Source organism: Hipposideros armiger, unplaced genomic scaffold (genome assembly GCF_001890085.2).
Source record: "Hipposideros armiger isolate ML-2016 unplaced genomic scaffold, ASM189008v1 scaffold_556, whole genome shotgun sequence".
NCBI lineage: Eukaryota > Metazoa > Chordata > Mammalia > Chiroptera > Hipposideridae > Hipposideros > Hipposideros armiger.
The window spans coordinates 600623-620509 of NW_017731906.1; the positions used below are offsets into that span (position 1 = coordinate 600623).

At 47.0% G+C, this 19887-nt stretch overlaps 1 protein-coding gene across 11 annotated transcripts in view; it reads right to left on the bottom strand.

The window, feature by feature from the left end:
- Nucleotides 1-1351: 1351 nt before the first annotated feature.
- TENM4 (teneurin transmembrane protein 4) overlaps nucleotides 1352-19887 on the bottom strand; it is a 601437-nt gene continuing 582901 nt past the window's right edge. For all 11 annotated transcript variants that reach the window (XM_019623651.1, XM_019623656.1, XM_019623660.1 and 8 more), the window contains 5 exons: nucleotides 16921-17156; nucleotides 13085-13381; nucleotides 10037-11651; nucleotides 4867-5009; nucleotides 1352-2189 (listed from right to left, as the gene is read on the bottom strand). In XM_019623651.1, coding sequence (XP_019479196.1) covers nucleotides 1431-2189; nucleotides 4867-5009; nucleotides 10037-11651; nucleotides 13085-13381; nucleotides 16921-17156 — 3050 coding nt within the window. In that variant the 3' untranslated portion in view covers nucleotides 1352-1430. The remainder of the gene's footprint in view (nucleotides 2190-4866; nucleotides 5010-10036; nucleotides 11652-13084; nucleotides 13382-16920; nucleotides 17157-19887) is intronic.

Here is a 19887-nt window from a genome sequence, read left to right on the forward strand (position 1 = left end):
ACTTCCCCCAAGCCTGGTGGGGTTGCATGACACCACCAGGCCACACCCAATTAGCACTTTCCTTCTTGTTTTTTAATCTTTCTTTAAAACCCTGGTTGGGCTCCTCTAGAGGGGAAGCTGTTTTAGAAGAACTTCACAGAAGGAATTTCCTGAAAGCCTTTCCTGCTGTGTCCCAGTCCTGCAATTAGCCCATATGTGGAAGGCAGAGGAATCTTCAGAAGCTGGTTAGCAAGATGCTTGGCTCATGCCTTCTTCTCTTTGGCTGACTTTATTTCTTAAACATCTTTCCAAAATTAAAGGCCACCAAGCACCCCTCTCCACACTCCTATTTCTCAGTGGTGGCAGCTGAGCAGTGGAGGGAAGACACCCAAAGTCATGGGGAGAAGGCTTCACCTAGGAAGGCAGGCTGGTACCCTTGCCACCGCTGCCATCTGCTTGCCATGGTGGCCCTCCCCTCCCTGGACATGGTGCCCACATTGAGGGCTTGCTGTGCAGTGCTGGTTCTCATCCAACTTTGGGAGACAGGAGGAGATGAATAAGGAACATCATGGGAGAATCCACCAACCACAGACATCCTGGGTGCCTCTGCCTCTTGGGGAGGATGAGGCTCTAAGCCCCAGGATGCTATGTCACCAGCCTGGGGAAAGGACCTGGGAGACACTTTCTCCATCCCGGCATGGCGGTGGCACTGACAATTACACAGGATTTTCAAAAGGGGCAGGGGGTTTCATTTAGCATCAAAATATAAAGTTTGGACAGGAATGTGGGGCAGCTTGAAAAAGGTGCTGAATGACATCATGAAATTCCCCGGAGAAAGATGATGCCATCTGTGGTCCTCCAGAGGCATGAAACACAGTGAGTAAAAAGCCATCACTCATCTGCGGGAGCTTAGCCAAGGATCCCAGGTCCTGCAGACCCTCTTTCCAGGCCCCCTTAGGAGTTTGATGCTGGCCTATTACTCTCTGTACCCCTCACCCCTGCCCGACCCCCATGGAGGAAAAGGTTGCACATGAGACAAGTTAGCACAGACACTCGTGTCTCACATCACACTGGGTACCGAGGGACAGACAAGGACACACCCCAGGAGATATGTCTCAGAAAAGAGCAATGTACCCCAAACAACAAGAAAAAATCCTCAAGGAAAAATGAAACAAGAGACAATAAAGTTTTCATTGTGATCACACTACAGAAAAAAAAAAATACCTTCTCTTCTTTGCAAAAAATGTGTGAAGGCCAATTTTGTGTTTTTCTTTTCTTAAAAAAAAGGATGTTGCATGAGTTACAATGCAACCAGTATCTTTTTTGTTTGTTTCTTTTCTGCACTTGTTAAAAAAAGGATTTTTTTTTTTTAAAAAGTACAACACAGTCAGGTACGCGGCCACAAAAGAGTAGCTGTCTTTGGCAAGAAGTCCAGGCCGTAGTCCTCTCTGTCACCTTCGACCCATCTCACTCTGTCTCATGAAGTGGATGTTGTTGGCGCTGTCTGACAGTTCTGGGTACTGCTCCACAGAGATCACGAAGAAGCCATCGTAGCCTTGAACCCGCCCTGTGTTCAGCACCTGCTGCTTCTCCCCCTCTGTCCAGGCCCGCAGGCCTTCCTCCCCTTCCCGAAGTCGCTGCTGCTCGCGAGCCCACGCTTGGCGCACAGCTCTCTGCCGGGCCAGCTCCAGCACCCGCGCCTTCTCCTCATCCAGTGTTGTCCCGTAGCGCGTGTTCAAGCACAGTGCCCCGTACTGCAGCTGGATGTCCGTGTAGCGTCTAGTCCTGCCATTGAGCATCGTGTTGATCTGGGACACAGTGACATTGACCCCATTCTCCAGGGTTCGTCGCCCCCCACTGAGGCCCAGGATGGCCAGGTCACCTTCGGAAGGCCCTGGTTTCACAAAGTAGTGGGTGTCCACCCCGTCAATGGTGAAATGCAGGTTCTCCAGGTAGTGGGCATTGTTCAAGATGGCAGCAATCCTCCGCCCATCCTCATTGGCCACACTGATGATATCTGTGGTCACTCGGCCATCCTTCAGGGCAAACTTGACCCCCTTGCCAAAGACTGAGCCACTGGATGCAAACTTCCTTGTCTTTGGGGCCTGCTGGCAGCTGGTGATGGTTGAGCCGTAGAGCTGGTCAAAACGCTCTAGGGTGACGAAGGCCTTGAGCTGTTTTTGCACTTCACACTGTACCCCAAGGATAGACTGGTGAGAGGAAGAGAGAGAGAGAGAGAGAGAGAGAGAGAGAGAGAGAGAGAGAGAGAGAGAGAGAGAATGAGACACAGGAAAAAAAAATACCCAAGATCCTGGAGAATCAGCTTAGATAACTAAGTCAGATCTATACATACTTATTAACTATAGCATGCAGCTATACTGCTGATCACTAGAACATCCAGCCATCCTCTATCCATCCATTCGCCCATCCTCCCATTCAGAAACTGTTCAGGGAGCATCTACCTGAGTCAGGTCCTTTCCTGAGCACTGGAGATACAACAATGAATCAGACATCATCCTTCCCTTGAAAACCTTGTCATTTAGTGGGGAAAGGCAGATATGAAAACAAAGAACTACAACTGAATGTGATAACTGGTAGTCTAAGAGAAGTGATAGCTATAGCTAACAATTTCTTAATCTTTGAGCTAAATAATTCACATTCATTATCTCATTTGATCTCTATAATAACATTATATAGCAGGTACTGTTATTATTCTGATTTTTACATCTAAGGGAAGTAAGGCTCACAGAGGTTGTAATTGGCCCACAGTCATACAACTAGTAAGTGTTCAAGCCAACATTCAAACTCAAGTCTGATTCTAGGGGCTCAGTTTTAAGGACTCCTGGAATAGGGAGGAGCAAATGAGGCTCAGAATATCTCAGCCTGAAGGTGGAGGAGCAAGGTGGAGAAGGTGGGGTTGTTCAGGGATGAGGGGGTGATGTCAGATGGAGAAATGGCAAGATGCATTCTTGGCAAGAAGGCTTAGTAAGATGACAAGTAGTGATTTATATAAATCCTCTTACCCTGCTTTACTGCTCTCTGCTGTGTTTATAAATGATATTCTAGGAGGGCCTCTTTCCCACAGTGCTTCCTGGGGGCTCCTCAGGTGCCCCTAATCTTGGCTGCTTTGGGGAACAGGTTGGGCCTTGTCTCCTTGGCATACCACCCACTTGTCCCTCCCATGGCTTGGGGAGCTCCGCGGAGCAGCAGGCTCCTGGGCCTTATCAGCAACTCAGGGAAACGGCTTTAGAAACAGGCCCATCAGCTTCTCACTGAAATTAAGTCCTCTTTATAATTAATAGAACCCTGTCTGTGAACAATTATTTCCTAGAGTTTCACGAAAGCTGGAGTGCTCAACAACAAAGATCTCCGATGTCTGCCAAGGGCAGAAATCAATAATTCATTGACAGGCGAGGTTGGCAAACAGGCTGTCAGAGACTGGGGTTCTGCGCAGTGGGAAAGGGAGCCTGGTGGTGGGGGCAGAGCTGAGCTGCTGGAATTGGCCCTGGAAACAGGCCGTGCTGTGGGCATCTGGGCAGCCCAGGTGGACAGTGGGGAACAGTGGGGACTGGGGAGGGCTGGAGCGGCAGAGGGGCAGGGCTAGGGCAGCAGAGAGCAGGAGGAAGAGGACAGGCTTTGTGGCCAAGTGGACTTGGGTTCTCATCACGTTCTGCCACTTTCCAGCTGAGTGACCCTGGGCAACTTTCACTCTGAGCACTGGTCTCTTATCTGTAAAAGGCGGGAACGTGCCTAACTCATGGTGTTGTCTACTTCTTTTAACCATGTGTTCATTCAATGAGAGTTTTCCATGCACCTTCTATGGGCTAGGTGGTATGCTGGGTACCCAAAAAGACCCAGTATTGGCCCTCTTGGGGTTCATAGACTTGTGGAGATACAGGAAAGAAAACAGGAATTGAAATTTAGCGTTTTGAATACTGTGAAAGAGGAAACTATAAGGTGCCGCCAGAGCAGAGAGGTGCAGAATCACATTCCCCCGAGTCTAGGGGAAGGAGGTAGCTAAACTGAGGCCTAATGGAATCAGGCTGGAGTAAGAAATATGGATGTGTAAGTTTCTGCCCACCGGCAGTGTGCCATCTGGAAACCCCACTTTTTCAACCTTAGGCTGTTGTCCCTCTGGACTAGGATCCCCTTGAAGGCCTGGTCTCTGCCTGATTTGTTCCTGCTTTCATTGGGTTCAGCAAGAGGCCTGGAAGAACCAGCTCCTAGTATAGACATTGTGAATGGGGGCGGAAAGAAATGAGAAAATGGATGCCTGAAGTAAGGGGGTGGGATATAACTGTTTCTAAGGACCTTTACAGAAACGATTCTAGGAGTCCTTGAAATTGGGGTCATAAAAGGAACACAAGAGAAGGTCACATTTTTTGAGCATCTACAGACAGACCTGGGTTTGAATCCCAGCTCTACCCCTTCCATGCTGTGTGGCATTGGAAAGCCTCAGGCATGAAATCTGTAAAATGAGAACAATAATACCAGGGGATAATCGTGCGTTAACATGCGGAAAATACCTCACGCAAGGCCAGGTGCATTCAGGTGCCCAGAAAATTTGTATTTAGAACACACCTTCCCTCCTTGCACTGTTGTTCTGGGTAGTGACAAAAGCTCATGGTTTCTGTGGAACTCCAAACTCAGTGTAACATGTAAAACACCTTAATAGAGCTTGTGAGAGACTGTGTGCTGTTACAACAGCTAGGTCCACAGTGGCTCGCCAGCGGTAGGGTTACTATTTGCTGAACAGTTTTTGGCAGGTACTGTGGACAAGCCACATCTGTTCCCATCATTGGTCCAAGCTTTCCTGAAAAGCTGGTGGAACCCACTCCTGTAATGTCTGACTGGCCAGAGAGGTGGGAGGCCATGTGCATGAATTACCTTGCTGTTGTCCCACTCCTGAGTTTTCATCTGTGTGTGGATGAGCTCGTAGGATGGTTCCATGGCATCCATGTCTGGCTTGGGATAGCCAGGAATCACATTGTGAAGCTGGAATCCAAAGGTGAGCAGCCAGCTGTTGACATCTGGGTGGGAGAGGAGCAGAGATATCCCCAAGGAGTAAGTGGACCATATCAGATGTGACATATCCTAATAAAGCGGCCTAGAGTTGGGCTGCAGGTGGGGGTGAGGACGTGGAGTGCTGCTGGTAGGGGCGTCAATGGGGATAAGCACTTTGGAAAACCGTTTCATGGCATTAAAGCTGAACACACTCTTGGGACCCAGCATCCCCATCGTTGGTATAAATCTAAGAGAGATGTAACTTATATAGAGTCTAGGTTTCCAGACTCCTCTTTCCCTCCATCTTCTGGGACCTTCGGCTTCATACCCAGGGGCAACTGTTGACAGGTGAAGACTCCTCCATAGCCCCGCCCCCAACACGTACAGAAAACACGTACAGAGAACTCCCACTCCCAAAGGAGAGATTCTAATGAATGGCTTTCAAAGAGAAAATCACTTAAGAATTCCTCCCTCTGCTCCCAGTCCTCTTTGCAGAGATTAGAGCCTCAGGGCTAAAGTGCCATAGGGCATGGAGATGGCCTGTACTAAAGATCAAAGAGTTCTCCCCACCCAGTCCTGCCTTTCATTTACTCTGACAGCCTAAGGAAGTTGCTTAACCTCCCAGTGTCTTCATTTCCAGTCTTTATATTTGACTTGAGAATCTAGCCCCAGAGACATGGGATGTATTGATTTAGAACAGTCGTTGGGCATTACTAGTTATAAAACATTAGGTATAGGGACAGGTAGGATTTTGCCACGAGCGTTTGGCTCATTAAAGAGTGGAATCAGAAAGCCAAGAGATAAGGAAAAGAAAGAGGGTGGAGGGTGTGTGATCAGCTACTTGGCCCACCTTAGCTGAGTGCCTCTTACGTGCCTAGTACTCTGTCACTCGGACCCTCAGAGGGAGGTGAGACATGGGCGCCGATAACTGTGATACAAGAAAAAAAGAGGAGAGTCGGGCAGAAGTCTTTGGACAGACGGACAAGTCTTGATGAAGGAGCTGGCATTTAAGCCAAACACTGAAAGCTGGGTAAATTCTGTCAGGCTTCAATGGAGATGAAGGGGGGCACTTCACAAAGACTGGTGCGCAAGGCAAGGCCGGGAGGGGGGAGGGGAGTGCAGGGCGTGTTCAGAGAGCAACCAGACAGCAGTTTAGCAAGGCAGAAAGAGAACCCGAAAGGAAAATTGTGGCCGGGATGGCAGGTAGGAGGTGACTTGGGGCCTATAGGAGAGAGTGTCCCAGCATGGCTCAGCCTTCGTTGGGAAGGGCACCTTGAAGCTGCCACAGTGGTGTTGACCACAGACTCGGAATCCAAAGTCTGGGGAAGGCAGGATTGGGAGCTGGGCCTCAGAGCCAGCAATTCCCGGCTGTGGGCTCCCAGGCCTGCTTTCGGCTTCTTCCACAGGAGACAGGTCTCTGGTGAGGGAGGTCCTGTTTAGGAGGCAGGCACTGGTGGAACTGTCTCCCCCTACCACCTAGTGATGGGAGTATCCCTGTCACCACGCCATCCCATGTTGCCTTCTCATTCAAGGACCTTATGTCTGCCTTTGTTTCTTTGTTTTTGTTTAGTAGCTGCCCCAGAGCCCTCTCTGGGTGTGAAAACAAGGTGCTGAGATGCAGGGGTGATAGAAAGGAAAGTTTGGAAACCCAGCTTCTTCTTTTTGAAAGATCATATAAGGGAAAGAACATGGTGAAGCAAGACAAAACCCAGGCCCGATGCTGGCTCCCCAGCCTGCAAACTGTGTGAACTTGGGACAGTTTCCTGAACCTCTCTGGGGCTGAGTTTCCTTATCTGCAAACTGAGGGTAGAAATGATTTTCACTAAGTCATGGAGAAGAATACTAACAGTGTTACCGTTTGGGGGCAGCCATTATATAGCAGGAACTGTCCTAAGTTTACTACATAAATGATTGGATTTAATGTATTTTAAAGTGTCCAGTTCGGTTCCTGGCTCATCCGAGGTTTTGTGTTTCTTCAAACCCATGCCTCCATGTCCCTCCACCTCCATTTCCGCATTTGTAACATGAGGCACTTGGACCAGCTTTCCTCCAAAGTCCCTTTCCTACTGAGTTTCTAAGAATTTCTGAGTCTATGAATCTTGGCAGATGGCTCTTTGGGAAATTAAAACAAACAAAACGGAGGAGGGGAACCCTACAAAGCCATTTGCCTGAGGCTGAGAACTTGCATCTGAATTTGCAGTTGCAAAGGAAAGCTTCTATCAGAAACATTGCAAATTCCCAGGAAACTAAGGGACTGAAAACAGGGCTGGGCCTTAATTATAAGTAATGGAAGGTGGGAAACTTTCTCATTATGCCTTTAGGAAAAATGCTGAAAATTGTTTTATTCACTGTTTTTTGTTTTTTTTTTCCTACAATGCTTTTCTGAAGAGTTGGGAATTTTACTCTTCCTTCTTATGACATCAGAGGCAGACATTTCCCTCAAGTTAAAAAGCTCCTCTTGGGGTGGCCATTTAGCTCAGATGGTTAGAGCGCAGGCTCATAACACCAAGGTTGCTGGTTTGATTCCCACATGGGCCAAGGAGCTGTGCCCTCCACAACTAGATTGAAACAACTACTTAACTTGGAGCTGATGGGTCCTGGAAAAACACACTGTTCCCCAATTAAATTTCTTAAAAAAAAAGAAAAGATAACCCCAAAAGTTATGGTCTAAAAAAAAACTCCTCTTTACCCATTTGTCCCAAACTGCAGTGTGGTGGCCCTGGAGAGTAATGAATAATAATAATCCCTTTCAAGTGTGCACAGCCTTGCACATTAAAAAGTGAATTTGAATCCAAGAATGAGGATTTTGGAGTCAGACAGTGAAGAATTCTAACCCCAGCCTTGACACTTCTTAGCTGCCCAGTGACTTTACCTCTCTGACTCTCACTTTTCTCCTCTGAAATGGGGTCAGTGATCCCCATGTCACAAGCTTCCAGTCAAGGTTAAGTGTAATGGTGGATATGATGTTTGTTTGGTGGACATTTTTTGGTTGCCTTCCTGGCATCCCATTCAGCCTTCTCACTCTTTCTTTTTGGGGTCTTCATGTAGTTTTAGGGACGCTGACTCCACCTACAGGTTCAGCGATGGAGCATGTGACCTAGGCTAAGCCAATCAGTGCAATCTATCTCCCCAGACATGGTGATTGGTTATAAAATTGGAAGAAGGCTTCCAGAAGGCTTGAAGAAATTTTTGGAAAAAGCTGCTCTTGCTATTATTGTTGTTGCTGGATGTGAATGAAGTTGCATGTAGCCCATGTGGAAGCTAAAAAGTAAGGTTAGTGAGAATTAGTAGTATTTTGGTTTTGAGTAGTAAAATATATTTTTTTTTGGCATCACTTTTTTTTCAGCTACAATAACCTGCCAAAACATCTCACAGGAAACTCATTGGAGGGTGAGGCAGGGGTGTGATTAATGCACAGATATAATGGAAATGTCCTATCAATATGTTAAGCTCTTCTAGAGCTGGCGCAAGTCGAGCATGGTGAATGCTGTGAAACCTGGTGGGGATATTCCTGTTCATCCACAGCTCCCAAGGATGTTTTCATCACACCTGCCTGCCCCTGTGTTCTCTCGTCTTCCCCACTCTTGGGACTCTCAACATGACCACCTGATTCTCTCAACATGGCCATCTTGAATTTTTCCCTGAAACAGGAATCCTCAAATTGCTGTCAGTAGAAACAGGGTCCAGATTGGGCCACCATGTTTGGGGACCAGGAAGCCATGTCCCTAAGGGGCACGCACGTGAGCTGCACATGTTGCTCTCTCTACACTCTTATGTGTGCAGTTCCCTCTCCCTGGGTTGCCCTTCTCCCCATTACTTGATGAATGTCCTCTGGTAAGTGGGTCTGAAATATTGGCTGCTCCCTGGGCAGAGCCAGTTGTGCCTCCTGTGTTTCAAGGGCCATCAGTGCAACCCTTCACCATGGGCCCCTCACACTGGACTGCAATCGTCTGTCTCCCGACTTGCAGTGTGAATTCCTGGAAGGCATCTTTCTATCCTCTGTGCCTAAAACAGTGCCTGCACACAAGAGGCATTTTTTAAATGAATGTAACCGCCTTAAAATAGCGGGCAGGAGGATTGTGTCACTGGACAAAGACAGGACGACTACCAGGTTTACAAGTTGGGATATGCCCAATTGTTTCCCACCACAAACTCTCTTCTATAAAACGTGCTGGCTTTATCCAGACCTGAATCTCCGTAGCTAGATTCAAGGTTTTCTGTGGCTAGCGGGGAGTGGCTGCTTGCTGGGAGGACTGTGGCTGCTGGAAACCTTTCTGGCATGTGTGGCCTGAGACACTTTATACTCAAGCTGGTTTCACAGTAGTGGAAAGCAAAGCCCACTTTTTAAATCAGAGGGTAGAGGAAAGAGAACCAATGTGAACCACGCATTGTTAGGCAAGTTCTAAAATGTATCTCATTTTACCTTTGTAACCATCCTACCAGGCAAGTATTATTTTTTTCCCCTCCTATTTGTCTGTCTGTTTTTGGCTCTTTCATCTCTCTTTTCCTGCCCTGTTTGGATTGGATCTTTTTTTAGTCTTCATTTTCTCTCCACCATTGACTGATTAGCTATGGCTCTGTTATATTTTTTAGTGGTTGTTCTAGGATTTAGAATATGCATACTTAACTTATCAGAATCAGGGTAGGTATTCTAACTGCAATTTACAAATCAGGATTTCAGGGAAGTAAAGTAATTTTTCTGATTGTTATAGCTTAGCAGTGGCGGACCCTTCGCCCAGTTCTATCTCCAAAGTCTGAATCTTCCATTACATCATCCCAAATAAGATACCTGATTTTTTTTAGCCATACCTTCACCCAGCTTATCAGGGACTCATAGTCAGCCTGATCTCTGGGTCAGAAACTCCCAAAGTGCACTCTAAGGAATGTGTCCAGTGAGATATTAGTGTTTTATGATAAAAAAAAAGGGGGGGGGAGGGAGTTCCATGGTCAAATAAGCTTTAGAAATACTGGGTAAATATATTAAACAGCTCTTTTTACTATAGGACTTCTCAGAGCCTTTCATAAGTCGAAATGTATGAGGCCCAATCCTCACCTGTCATGAAGCACTTGATGTCCTGAGAATTGCTGATGGGGTTGTTGTTTTTAAACATATAGAGATTAAAAGGCATGATGTTGTTGCTACTAAGGTGCTTCCACAACTCATGGTCTGGGCTAGTCCAGCGACCGGCCAGCACATCATAATCCCGTCGGCCCATGTGGACGAGCTTGGTGAGCGGATCATAGAGGCCACCATGATAGCCAATGATGATCTGGAAATTGGGGTTGGTGTCCATGTAGATCTCCCCGTAGGCCGTGTACAGGACCTGCTTGATCATCAAGCCTGTTCCACTGAAGACAGCAAGAGGAGTGCCGATGTTGTCGCAAGCGATGTAAAACTCATCGCCGCTGCTCAGCTCCATGGCAAAGAGGTGCCCTTGCAGGTCGTAGTAGAGGGATGTGATCTCAGAGCTGGAGTGGTTGTAGAGGTGGGTGACCTTCGTGGGGTTGGTCAGGTCTGCATAGAAGAACTGCAGGTGGTGGCTGTGGCTGCTCTTGCTAGACACCCGCCGTCCCAGGCCATCGTAGCGGTACCTGACGCTCCAGCCACCAGCCCGGTTGTACGCCTTGATGAGCAGGCCGGCTGAGTTGTACTCAAAGACATCACCACCCCGCTGCCTCAGGAAGCCATCCTCGTCCATCTTGTATTGGACATCACCCAGCCTAGTGATGCGGTCACGGAGGTCATACCTTAGCGGGGTGAGCCGTGCACTGTTCCCAGGGCTCAGTAAGTGCAGATTCCCATTGAGGTCGTAGCTGTACCGCCAGAGTGGCTTGTCATTGATGGAGACGGTCTGCAGCTGGCCGTCAGCATCATATTCATAGGAGTAGCGGGTGGTGTTGGCATAGGGTCCCACTTTCAGTTCCTTCTTCACTACCCGCCCCATGTTATCATACTGGACGGTCATCCAGTACATGAGTGAGCGGAAAATCTCGTACTGTACTTCCTTCATCCGCCCGTACGCATCAAAGTGCTTGGTGTGGGTCATGACTGCAGTGGTGATGATCTGGTTAATGTCATAGTAGATGACACCAAACTTCCCAAACTGCTCTGTTTTGCCCGATACGTCATCATAGCGATAGAGATCGATGGGCAGTGGGGTCTCGTTAATCACGGCCTGCATGCTGGTCACCCGGAAGCTGTTGTCATAGTTGTAGTCAAAACGAGCGTTGACCATGCCTTCCTCGGTGAAGCGGAAGATCTGGCGGTCAATCAGGGGCCCAATCTGACGGTAGCGGATGGTGCAGGTGAAGCCCTCGTTCTGTAGGTTGATGGTCTTCAGCATGCCTGCCGTCTCGTCGTAGGTGAAGCTCACCTTGGTGGTGTCGTACAGCATCTCGGCTAGCTTCGACAGCTTGCCGTACTTGTATATTACCCTGCGGCCGGTGCCCAGGTAGAAGGTGTGGAGGAGGTGGCCGTCCTCAGTGAAGTCCTGGATGACTGAGGCGTTGCCCTCGGGGGGCTGGTAGATGTTCCTATAGTAGCCCACTGAGCGAATGGTCTCCAGCGTCTGCCGGGCCACGTTGGGCATCGTTACGGAAGAGAGGCGGTCGTTCTTGTCGAACTCAAAGATGTACTGCCTCTGGCTGTGGAGGAGCAGCACCATGGACTGGAGAGAAAGGAAAACCAACAGATGAGAGCAGGGTGGTGGGGAGGAGGGGCAGGTCTGTGTGCCTAAGACTTAAGGAAAAGAACGAAAGACCAAGGAAACTGGTGGTTCTCCTAAGTTATCCCCAAACCAGAGCCCTCCAACCAATGTGTCATAAGATACTGCAATGGGTACAGACATGCTCAAATCAAGATTCCCCTCTACCCTTGGCCTGGCAGGGCCTGGGGCAGGGCCTCGGAGCACTCTGGCAATTGTCCATCTTATGGTGAGCAGCCTTGTCTGTTTGCCCCTTTGTGTGGCACAAGAATGATGATTTCAGTGTGTAATGAGGTGTGAGAAAGGGTGGGAGCACTAGCCTAGAGTATTTGCAGCATACTTTCTCCTGGCTTCCTTGCTCCAGAATCCTTCTTAAATCAATTTTCCACACAAGTGAGAATGATTTTCCTAAAACGCAGTCTGACAATGTCTATTGACTGCTAAACAACTTCTGTTGACTCCTTGTGGCCTACAGGATAAAGACCATATCTGAGAAAGTCGTTGAAGGCTTTGTACAATTGTTTATGTAGTAACAGGTCATATGGGAATGGGAAAACCTGGCTTCTAACAACAGACACATTGTGTGGCCCTGCGAAAGTGCTTTCCCTCTCTGGGCGTGGTTTTTCAGTATGCTAGATGACCTGCAACGTCTCTCTTAGCACGACCATAGAACATTGCTCTCAGAGACGCTCACACAGCCCAGGGTAGGGGAGGGTGACCACAGAGCAAGCAGAATGTATGCCTGGGACAGGTGACCTGGAACAGGAAACACAGAAAGAATCTGGGTGCCAGAATTTGGCAAAAAGTACAGACTCTGTTTCAGGAATAAGTCAGAGAGATCTAGGCATCAAAGCTTTCATTTTCTCCTATTTGGGACCAACTTTTGACTTCAGGCCCTTTCTTAGTCCTTGCCTCTGGGATGAAATGAATCCTGACCTGAAGCAGAAGGGATTTACTAAGGCCACACCCAGCATTCAAAGCTCAGGATTAAGTACTTTCTGCCTAATTACTGATCCCTAGGCTCTGACCTGTTCTCTATGACCAGATCACCCCATGTGCCCTAGATCTGGGAGCAGACCCCTACCTGAGTCCAGACCCCAAGTCTTGCTCCATAAGTCTAGGTGGTGTTTGGGCCTCCTCCCAGCTCCAGTCTATCAGGTGCAACTTTCATATTTTCCTGCCCCAGGACCCCCACCTTCCATGCCATCAACATGATCCATCCAGACACCTTCCTGGGAGCCCTGGCCCTCTGTTGAAGATTTTCCTGAACCTTTCCTTTTGGAGACCACATGGGTCAAAACTATCAAGGTCAGCAGACTGGGCCTGGCCCTGGGTTAAGCCATGATGACTGGCCTACTGCATGGCAAGGCCATTGATGGAGGGAGATAGACACCTGCCTTCTCTAAGTACGTGTAGCTCCATGTCTTCCCATCAGCAAAGATCCTGGATGTGATGCGACCCGACTGGTCGTATTCCATTCTCTCAGACATGATGCCCCTCTGGATGCCGGCTATGTGCCCCCCTGGGGAGTATGTCACGTTGACGCCATTCAGCCTGCTGCTGGGTGACCAGAGGCTGGGCCTCCCTGCCTGGTCATACAGGATCCGAAGGGTGAACTTGCGGTGGTCATCATAGATCTTCTCCGTGCGTGTCACGCGGTCAAAGTCCAGAGACAGGAGGTTCCGGTTGTGAACCTGGAGAAGGAGTGGGAGGAAGGAGAAAGTGAATCTGGATATTGACAACTTTGGCTGAGAAACTCCTAAGTAGAGGAGGCAGCACAGGTCACGAGTGTCAACAGACAAGGGTTTGGGTCCTGGCTTTGTCACTTGTCAGCTCTGTGAAGTTTCCTCATCTGTACAATGGGAATAATAATGCCGATTGCATAGGGCTGTTGTGAGGATAAAGATGATGCAGATGCTGAACAAATAGTAGCTGTTACTGCAGATGATCCACAGCATTTCTTAATGTGATTCCTCTAACAAGGACAGAGGCAGATCCTTCTTGACTCCCTCCTAAAGAGGAAGAGGCCCCATGGGTCCAGCAAATCAATGCCTGACCCCATTTATTATGTGTCAGGCACTGCACTAGTGTTTCACACTGAGGAGACCAGGGATAGACTCGGATGTGAAGGGATGTGCTCCAGATCTCGTGGAATGACTGAGTCTGGATTTGACTGTCACCATGGCAATGTGCCAATACATGCTCAGTGGTCCTCTAAGAGAGCCCAGCCCTTCTTGGGGCTTTGGACTTCCCTTCCTTGGTAGGATTTCTCCTGCCCTCTGTCACCACAATTAGGGCTTCTCTGTCACCTCAGTCATCTCCCAAGGCTTCTTCTTCTACCTGGAAGCCCTGGGAGGCATTGTGTGTTTGAATCTGGGACAGCTTCTCTGGCTATGGGCCACCTGGGGACACAGTCCTAGCTTTGGAAAGTTTTGCTCCTGCCTCCAGGACCAGGAGCCCCTCGTATGATCTCTACCTGGGCTACTAGGTCGGCACACAACTCAATTTCCTTTTAGAGTCAGAAATATAGGGCTCCCATAAGGGTAGCAATAAGTCAGGGTTTTTCATATTCCAATAAAGAAATATACTTCAGAGGCCTATTTCTGTAGTTGGATCCACCCCTGAAATAATGCTAGGGACTCTGAGGGTAAAATGCTGAATTCCTCTAATTGGGGTCTTGCATTTGGGCACATTTTCTCACTCTTCCCTTAGTCACTGGTTAAATTTGGAAAGTCTCAGGAAGACCCAGGAGGAAAGCAGACAAGGTAGGTCACATGATGCAAAATAGCACATGTGGACTGAGGTAATGAAAGGTCCTCTGGGGCCCTGTGTGGTAAAAAAAGGGTTCAGGTCTAGGAATTAAGGCCAGGATTTAAGCCTCAACTCCGTGACCAACTTTTCTGTATGACCTTGGGCAAGTATCACACCCTCTCTGAGTCTCAATGTCTTCCTCTGTAAAACAGCAGGGCTGTTGTGAGGATTGAAGGAACCGAAGTAAATCACCTAGTGGAGTGCTGGGCACATAGAAGGTACTGAATTAATGATTGTAATTATTCCCATTAAATGACAGCAAATGATCACAGTAATTCTTAGAGGAAGTAAAGACATGTGTGTCTCTCCCTTCTCTCCAAACAAATTCTAAAAGCCTAGAAAATAAGGATTTATAATGATGATGCTGGGATGACTTTAGCTGTGAATGGCCTGGTTATAATAAGGTTTCCTTCCCAGGGGTAATCAAACACAATTGCAGAAGCAAAAACAGTGTGGCAGACAATTCCCATGAAAAATCAGAGGCATTGGAGGCTGAAGCCGTGTTCTTTGCCAAGACTGCAAAGGAAGATTCAAGGTCTGCACCACCAACAATGATGGAGCCCTTTTTACAGCACCATTTGGAAGGTCCCCTATGCCTGCCCCCAACGTGGTGCTATCTAGCCAGCTGCCCCCTCTTCCCCTGGAGGACCCCTAGTGAAGGCGAGCTATACCTCTGTGGCAAAATTAATAAAATTGAATTAAGCAGCTCACTGGGGAACCACCTAATGCTTTCTGTGCTTGGTAGTGGCGGCAATGAGATTATTTTCCATCTTTCTTTATTAAAACAGTTTGGAGTTAGATAAAAAATGAGCTCCATTATGGGGAGGTGCACCCAGCTAACAATCTCATTCCACATGCTGCACTGTGGGTGGCCATTTATATTGGGAGGACGCGGAGATGCGGCCACCTTGCTGGAGCGCCATTAATCTCAGGCTGGTGTGTATGTGTGTGTGTGTGTGGGGGGGGCGGGGACACCAGTTCAAGCCTGAGAAACTTTGGGTCCAGTTCACATGGCAGAGTGGAAATCCTAACAGCAGTAATTGCTGCCACTTATTGAGCACCTGGGGTTTACCAGCACCGGGTTAGGTATGTCGAATACATTATCTGGCTTCTGTAGAGGACTATGAGGCTCAGAGGAGCAGCTCAAGGCTACACACATAGCCCAGGTCAAAGTTTCTGTTTAGTGCACTGCCTCAGATGTGCATGAGGGGCTGCTGGAGAATTCAGACAAGGGCTCAGGGAGGCCACACAGAACAAAGATAGCTAGGCCTTCCTCAGGGAACTAGGGAAAGGCCGTTTCTCAGATCAGATTGTTGCCAGCGTTCTTGGCTGTTGAGGGCAGACTGGAAGCCTGGTTTTCTGGCTCTAGCTGTGTGATACTGGATAAGTCACTTAATGTTTCTATAGACCTGAACTATGAGACAGGGTGCTCATTTTCTAGCCTTTACCACTGACTGCCTAGCTATGTGAGTCTGGAAAAAACCCTTCCCTCTCTGGAACTCGGGTGCCCCATGTGTGAACAAGGGGCTTAAATGAACTTTCTTTGCTGAAGGGCAGGGGGCTCAGGACAGCCCCAGCCGTGTTGCATGAGGATGCTTCTGTGTGCTTTAGGAGTCAGGGACATCTGGCTCAGTTTGGTGGTTCCTTTCCGCTCAGCAAGTCTCTGTAGAACAGCTGTGGTCTGCAAGGTGCTGTGTGAAAAGCCAGGGCACACGCTACAGGAACATAGGAGTGAGGCAGAGAAAGGGCTGGTTCAGGGCACCCACATATCGGGAAACACTTTAAAATGCCAGACCACAGATGCCAACCCATTGGCAGTGGCCGCTATGGTGGGGTCGTTTTGCTCATTTAGGAAGGATAACTGCCTGGAAACAGTGGAGAATGTGGCTTAGGTTCCAAAGAGCTAAACTGAATTTTCAGACCTATTAGCAATAGTAATAACAATAATAGTAGTAAGAGTAGCAATAGCAGAAAGAACAGGAGTAGGTATTACTGACCACTTATTATGGGCCAGGCTCTGCATGAGGCCCTTTTTTCCTAATCTTTGTAGGAACTTGTAAAATTGGTTTTACCTTCCCCACTTTTCTAGATAATGAAATCAAGGCTTTAAGAGATAATGGATTTGTCCACATTCACTCAGGGAATAACAGAAGCTGGAAATCCAGCTTAGGCCTGACTCACACCGAGGCCAGTCATCTTTCCAGACGTGACAGCTGAAAAGATGTATAAGACTTGTATGCCATGAGTTGCCTACTTTACTTTCCCCCTTTTGCAAATGAAGAAACTGAGGGCCCAGGAAAACTTTCTCCCTCAGGGGTAGTTTTGAGAACAGAACCCAGTTAGTTCTCCAGATTCCTCCTCATTCTTTCCCCCCAGGACCCCAGCCTCTATAGGCGCAGACCTGTTTGGACGCCTTGCTCACCCGCAGCCGGCGCCCAAAGACAGTGACCTGGCCCCGAGCCTGCTCCTTGCGTTGCCGCCACTCCACCAGGTTGAGGCCATTGTCTATGGGAAGCGTGACATTCCTCTTGCCCACAGTGGGGTTGACGGTGCCAGCCAGCAGGTGGGGCTCCGTCTGCAGCGCCACCTCCATGCCGTTGGCCAGCAGCAGCCGCAGAGAGCCATCCGCCCCTATGTAGTAGCTGTTCCGGACCTGGTCTGAGGGAGGGGAGAGGGACAGATTTGGTCAGAAGGGACGAGCATGGAGGGTGGTGTGTGTATAGCAGAGGCAGTGGTGTGGTTTTTAAACGTGTTTATTTTTCTGACTATAGAAACAAAACATTATTATTGAAGAAAACTAGGAAAATGTATGACCATCCATAATCTCAATATCCAAAGAAAACCACTGTAAATATGTTGGTATATTCTTAGATTTTAGGATAGCTCCTAATATAGTCATAGTATAAAATATTGCTTGCAGAGTTTTTCACTGATGATCGTATCGTATCGTTGAATGTTTTTCATGCAAGTTTTTATTAATGACTGTGTAGTATTCCATTGTATAGAAATACTATAATTTATTTAACCAACCCTCAAATAGATTGTTGCCGGTTTCCATAATTACAAGTTTAACACTACAAATAAATATATTTTAAACATTATGCTCAGGGAAAGAAATCATTGTATTGTGTGAGTTTATTTATATGAAATGTCCAGAACAGGCCAATTCATAGAGACAGAAAGTAGGTTAGTGAGGGAATGGATGGTGGGGCGGGACTGCTAATGAGTATGGGGCTTCTTTTTGGGGGTGATAAAATTTTTCTAAAATTACACAGCAGTTAATTGCTGCATAACTTTGTATATGTACTAAAAACCACTGACTTGTACATTTTAAAGGGGTGAATTTTATGGTACGTAAATTATATCTCAATTAAAAATATATTTTTTTAGATAAATCAATGCCTTCATTTTGGCTTATTTAATCAAAATAGATTCCTAAAAGTAGGATTAATAGGGCAAAGGGTTGAACATTTTTAAGGCTCTTGATATATACTAGGGTAACATTGTTCTTTACAACGAGGTGAAAAATAACTCCAATACATAATCACTGACAGAATGCCAAATATATATATGGCATTCATAAAATCATTGTCATATATATACATACAGCTAGTTCCCAACTTATAATGGTTCTACTTAGGATTTTTCAACTTTACAATGGTGTGAAAGCAATAATAAATTACATAAGATATTCAATAGTTTATTTTAAAATAGGCTTTGTGTTAGATGACTTTGCCTAACTGTAGGCTAATGTAAGTGTTCTGAGCATGTTGAAGGTAGGCTAAGCTAAGCTACGATATTCAGTGAGTTAGGTGCATTAAATGCATTTTTTACTTAAGATATTTTCAACTTATGGTGGGTTTATCGGGACATAACCTCATAATAAATTGAGGAGTATCTATATATATATATACACATTTATATGGCAGTATTTTAAAAATAGGTCTGATTTTGAAATTTAACAAATTTTAATTTGGATCTTTAGCTAAAAGTATCTTCTGGAGAAAAAAAGTAAATTTCAGCTGTGAAATGCACACTGAGTTCTTTTCTAAAAATGGAAACAATCTCTCTGACTTTTGCTGCAGTCTCCTGCGTTTTATCCTTCCTTGGCTGTTGCCTGTCTGCACTGCCCTTCTCTTCAATAAATGCTAGGCCAAGTCCTTCCTTAAAGGCTCTACTTAAATGTTATCTCTTCCGAGAAGCTTCCCCTGTTCATCTGGTCAGAATGAGTGCCACCCCCTCCACACCCTTTTAACCTCTGTATAGAGCTCGTTAGTAGACTTGTAGCTGAGGGGTGTAGTGTTTGCCACTCTATTAATGACCGAATTCTCAAATACCTCAGTGCCTACCGTGAGAGGCACTATTGTACCGAGATGAAGAGCATGGACTTTGGAGCCAGGTTACCTGTGTTTAAATCCCAGCTCTGCCACCCTCTTGCTGTAGGACCTTGGGCTAATTCCATAACCTCTTGTGCCTCTGCTCTTCATCTGTATACTGGGGGTAATAACTGTACCCTTACGTCATTGGATTGAGATAATGACTATGAAGCACTGAGAATGGTACTTGGCATATAGGTAAGTGTTATAGAAATGCTAGCTATTACTAGCTTTATGTACCTGGTACTGTGCTAGTCACTGTCACGTCTCTTGTCACTTCTGTCTCCAGCACCCCACTTTACATACCTGTCAGAGTTAACTTTTCTAGTATGCTCATGGTCCTTCAATAACTCCCCATGGCCTTTACATTAGTGGTAAAGAGAATGGGTTCTGGGTCCAATGACCCTACTAGGTGTGTGACTTTGGACAAGCTACTTAACCTCTAGGTGCCTCAGTGCTTTCATCTAGAAAATGGGTGATATTCATAATACCTACCTCATAGCGTTGCTGTTAAGGATCAAATAGGACTATGAATGTAAAACACTAAAAATATATTCCACACCAATAAGTGCTCCAACTGTTAGCTATTGTTTTTTTTATTGCATGGGCTTAGTAAACATTTGCTGGACTGAACTAGATATAGACCAGGAGATGTCTAGCTATTAGGATGTAGTTTTTTTGTAGGGAAACCAAACCCTCCCAGAATCTTCCCCGCTAGATTGACATCCAGTTGGCCCCCCTCTCTCCCTCCCTCCACTTCTCTCCCTTTTCCTCTCTCAAACACAGAATTCTAAAATCTGCCTCAAACTTGCTATGCATTATTCACTGACAATCTGTATTTTACTTCCTTTGAACAGCGAAAAAGCCTGTGTCAATTTATCTTTTAAAGCTGCTTCTTGCTGAATCCACATATGTCCATTAATGGTGACTCTGGATGGGGCTGCATCTGCAGAAGCCCATCTCGAATGATCCCCATTTAATGGGAGCTGTGACTTCCCAAGGCTGCTGCTCAT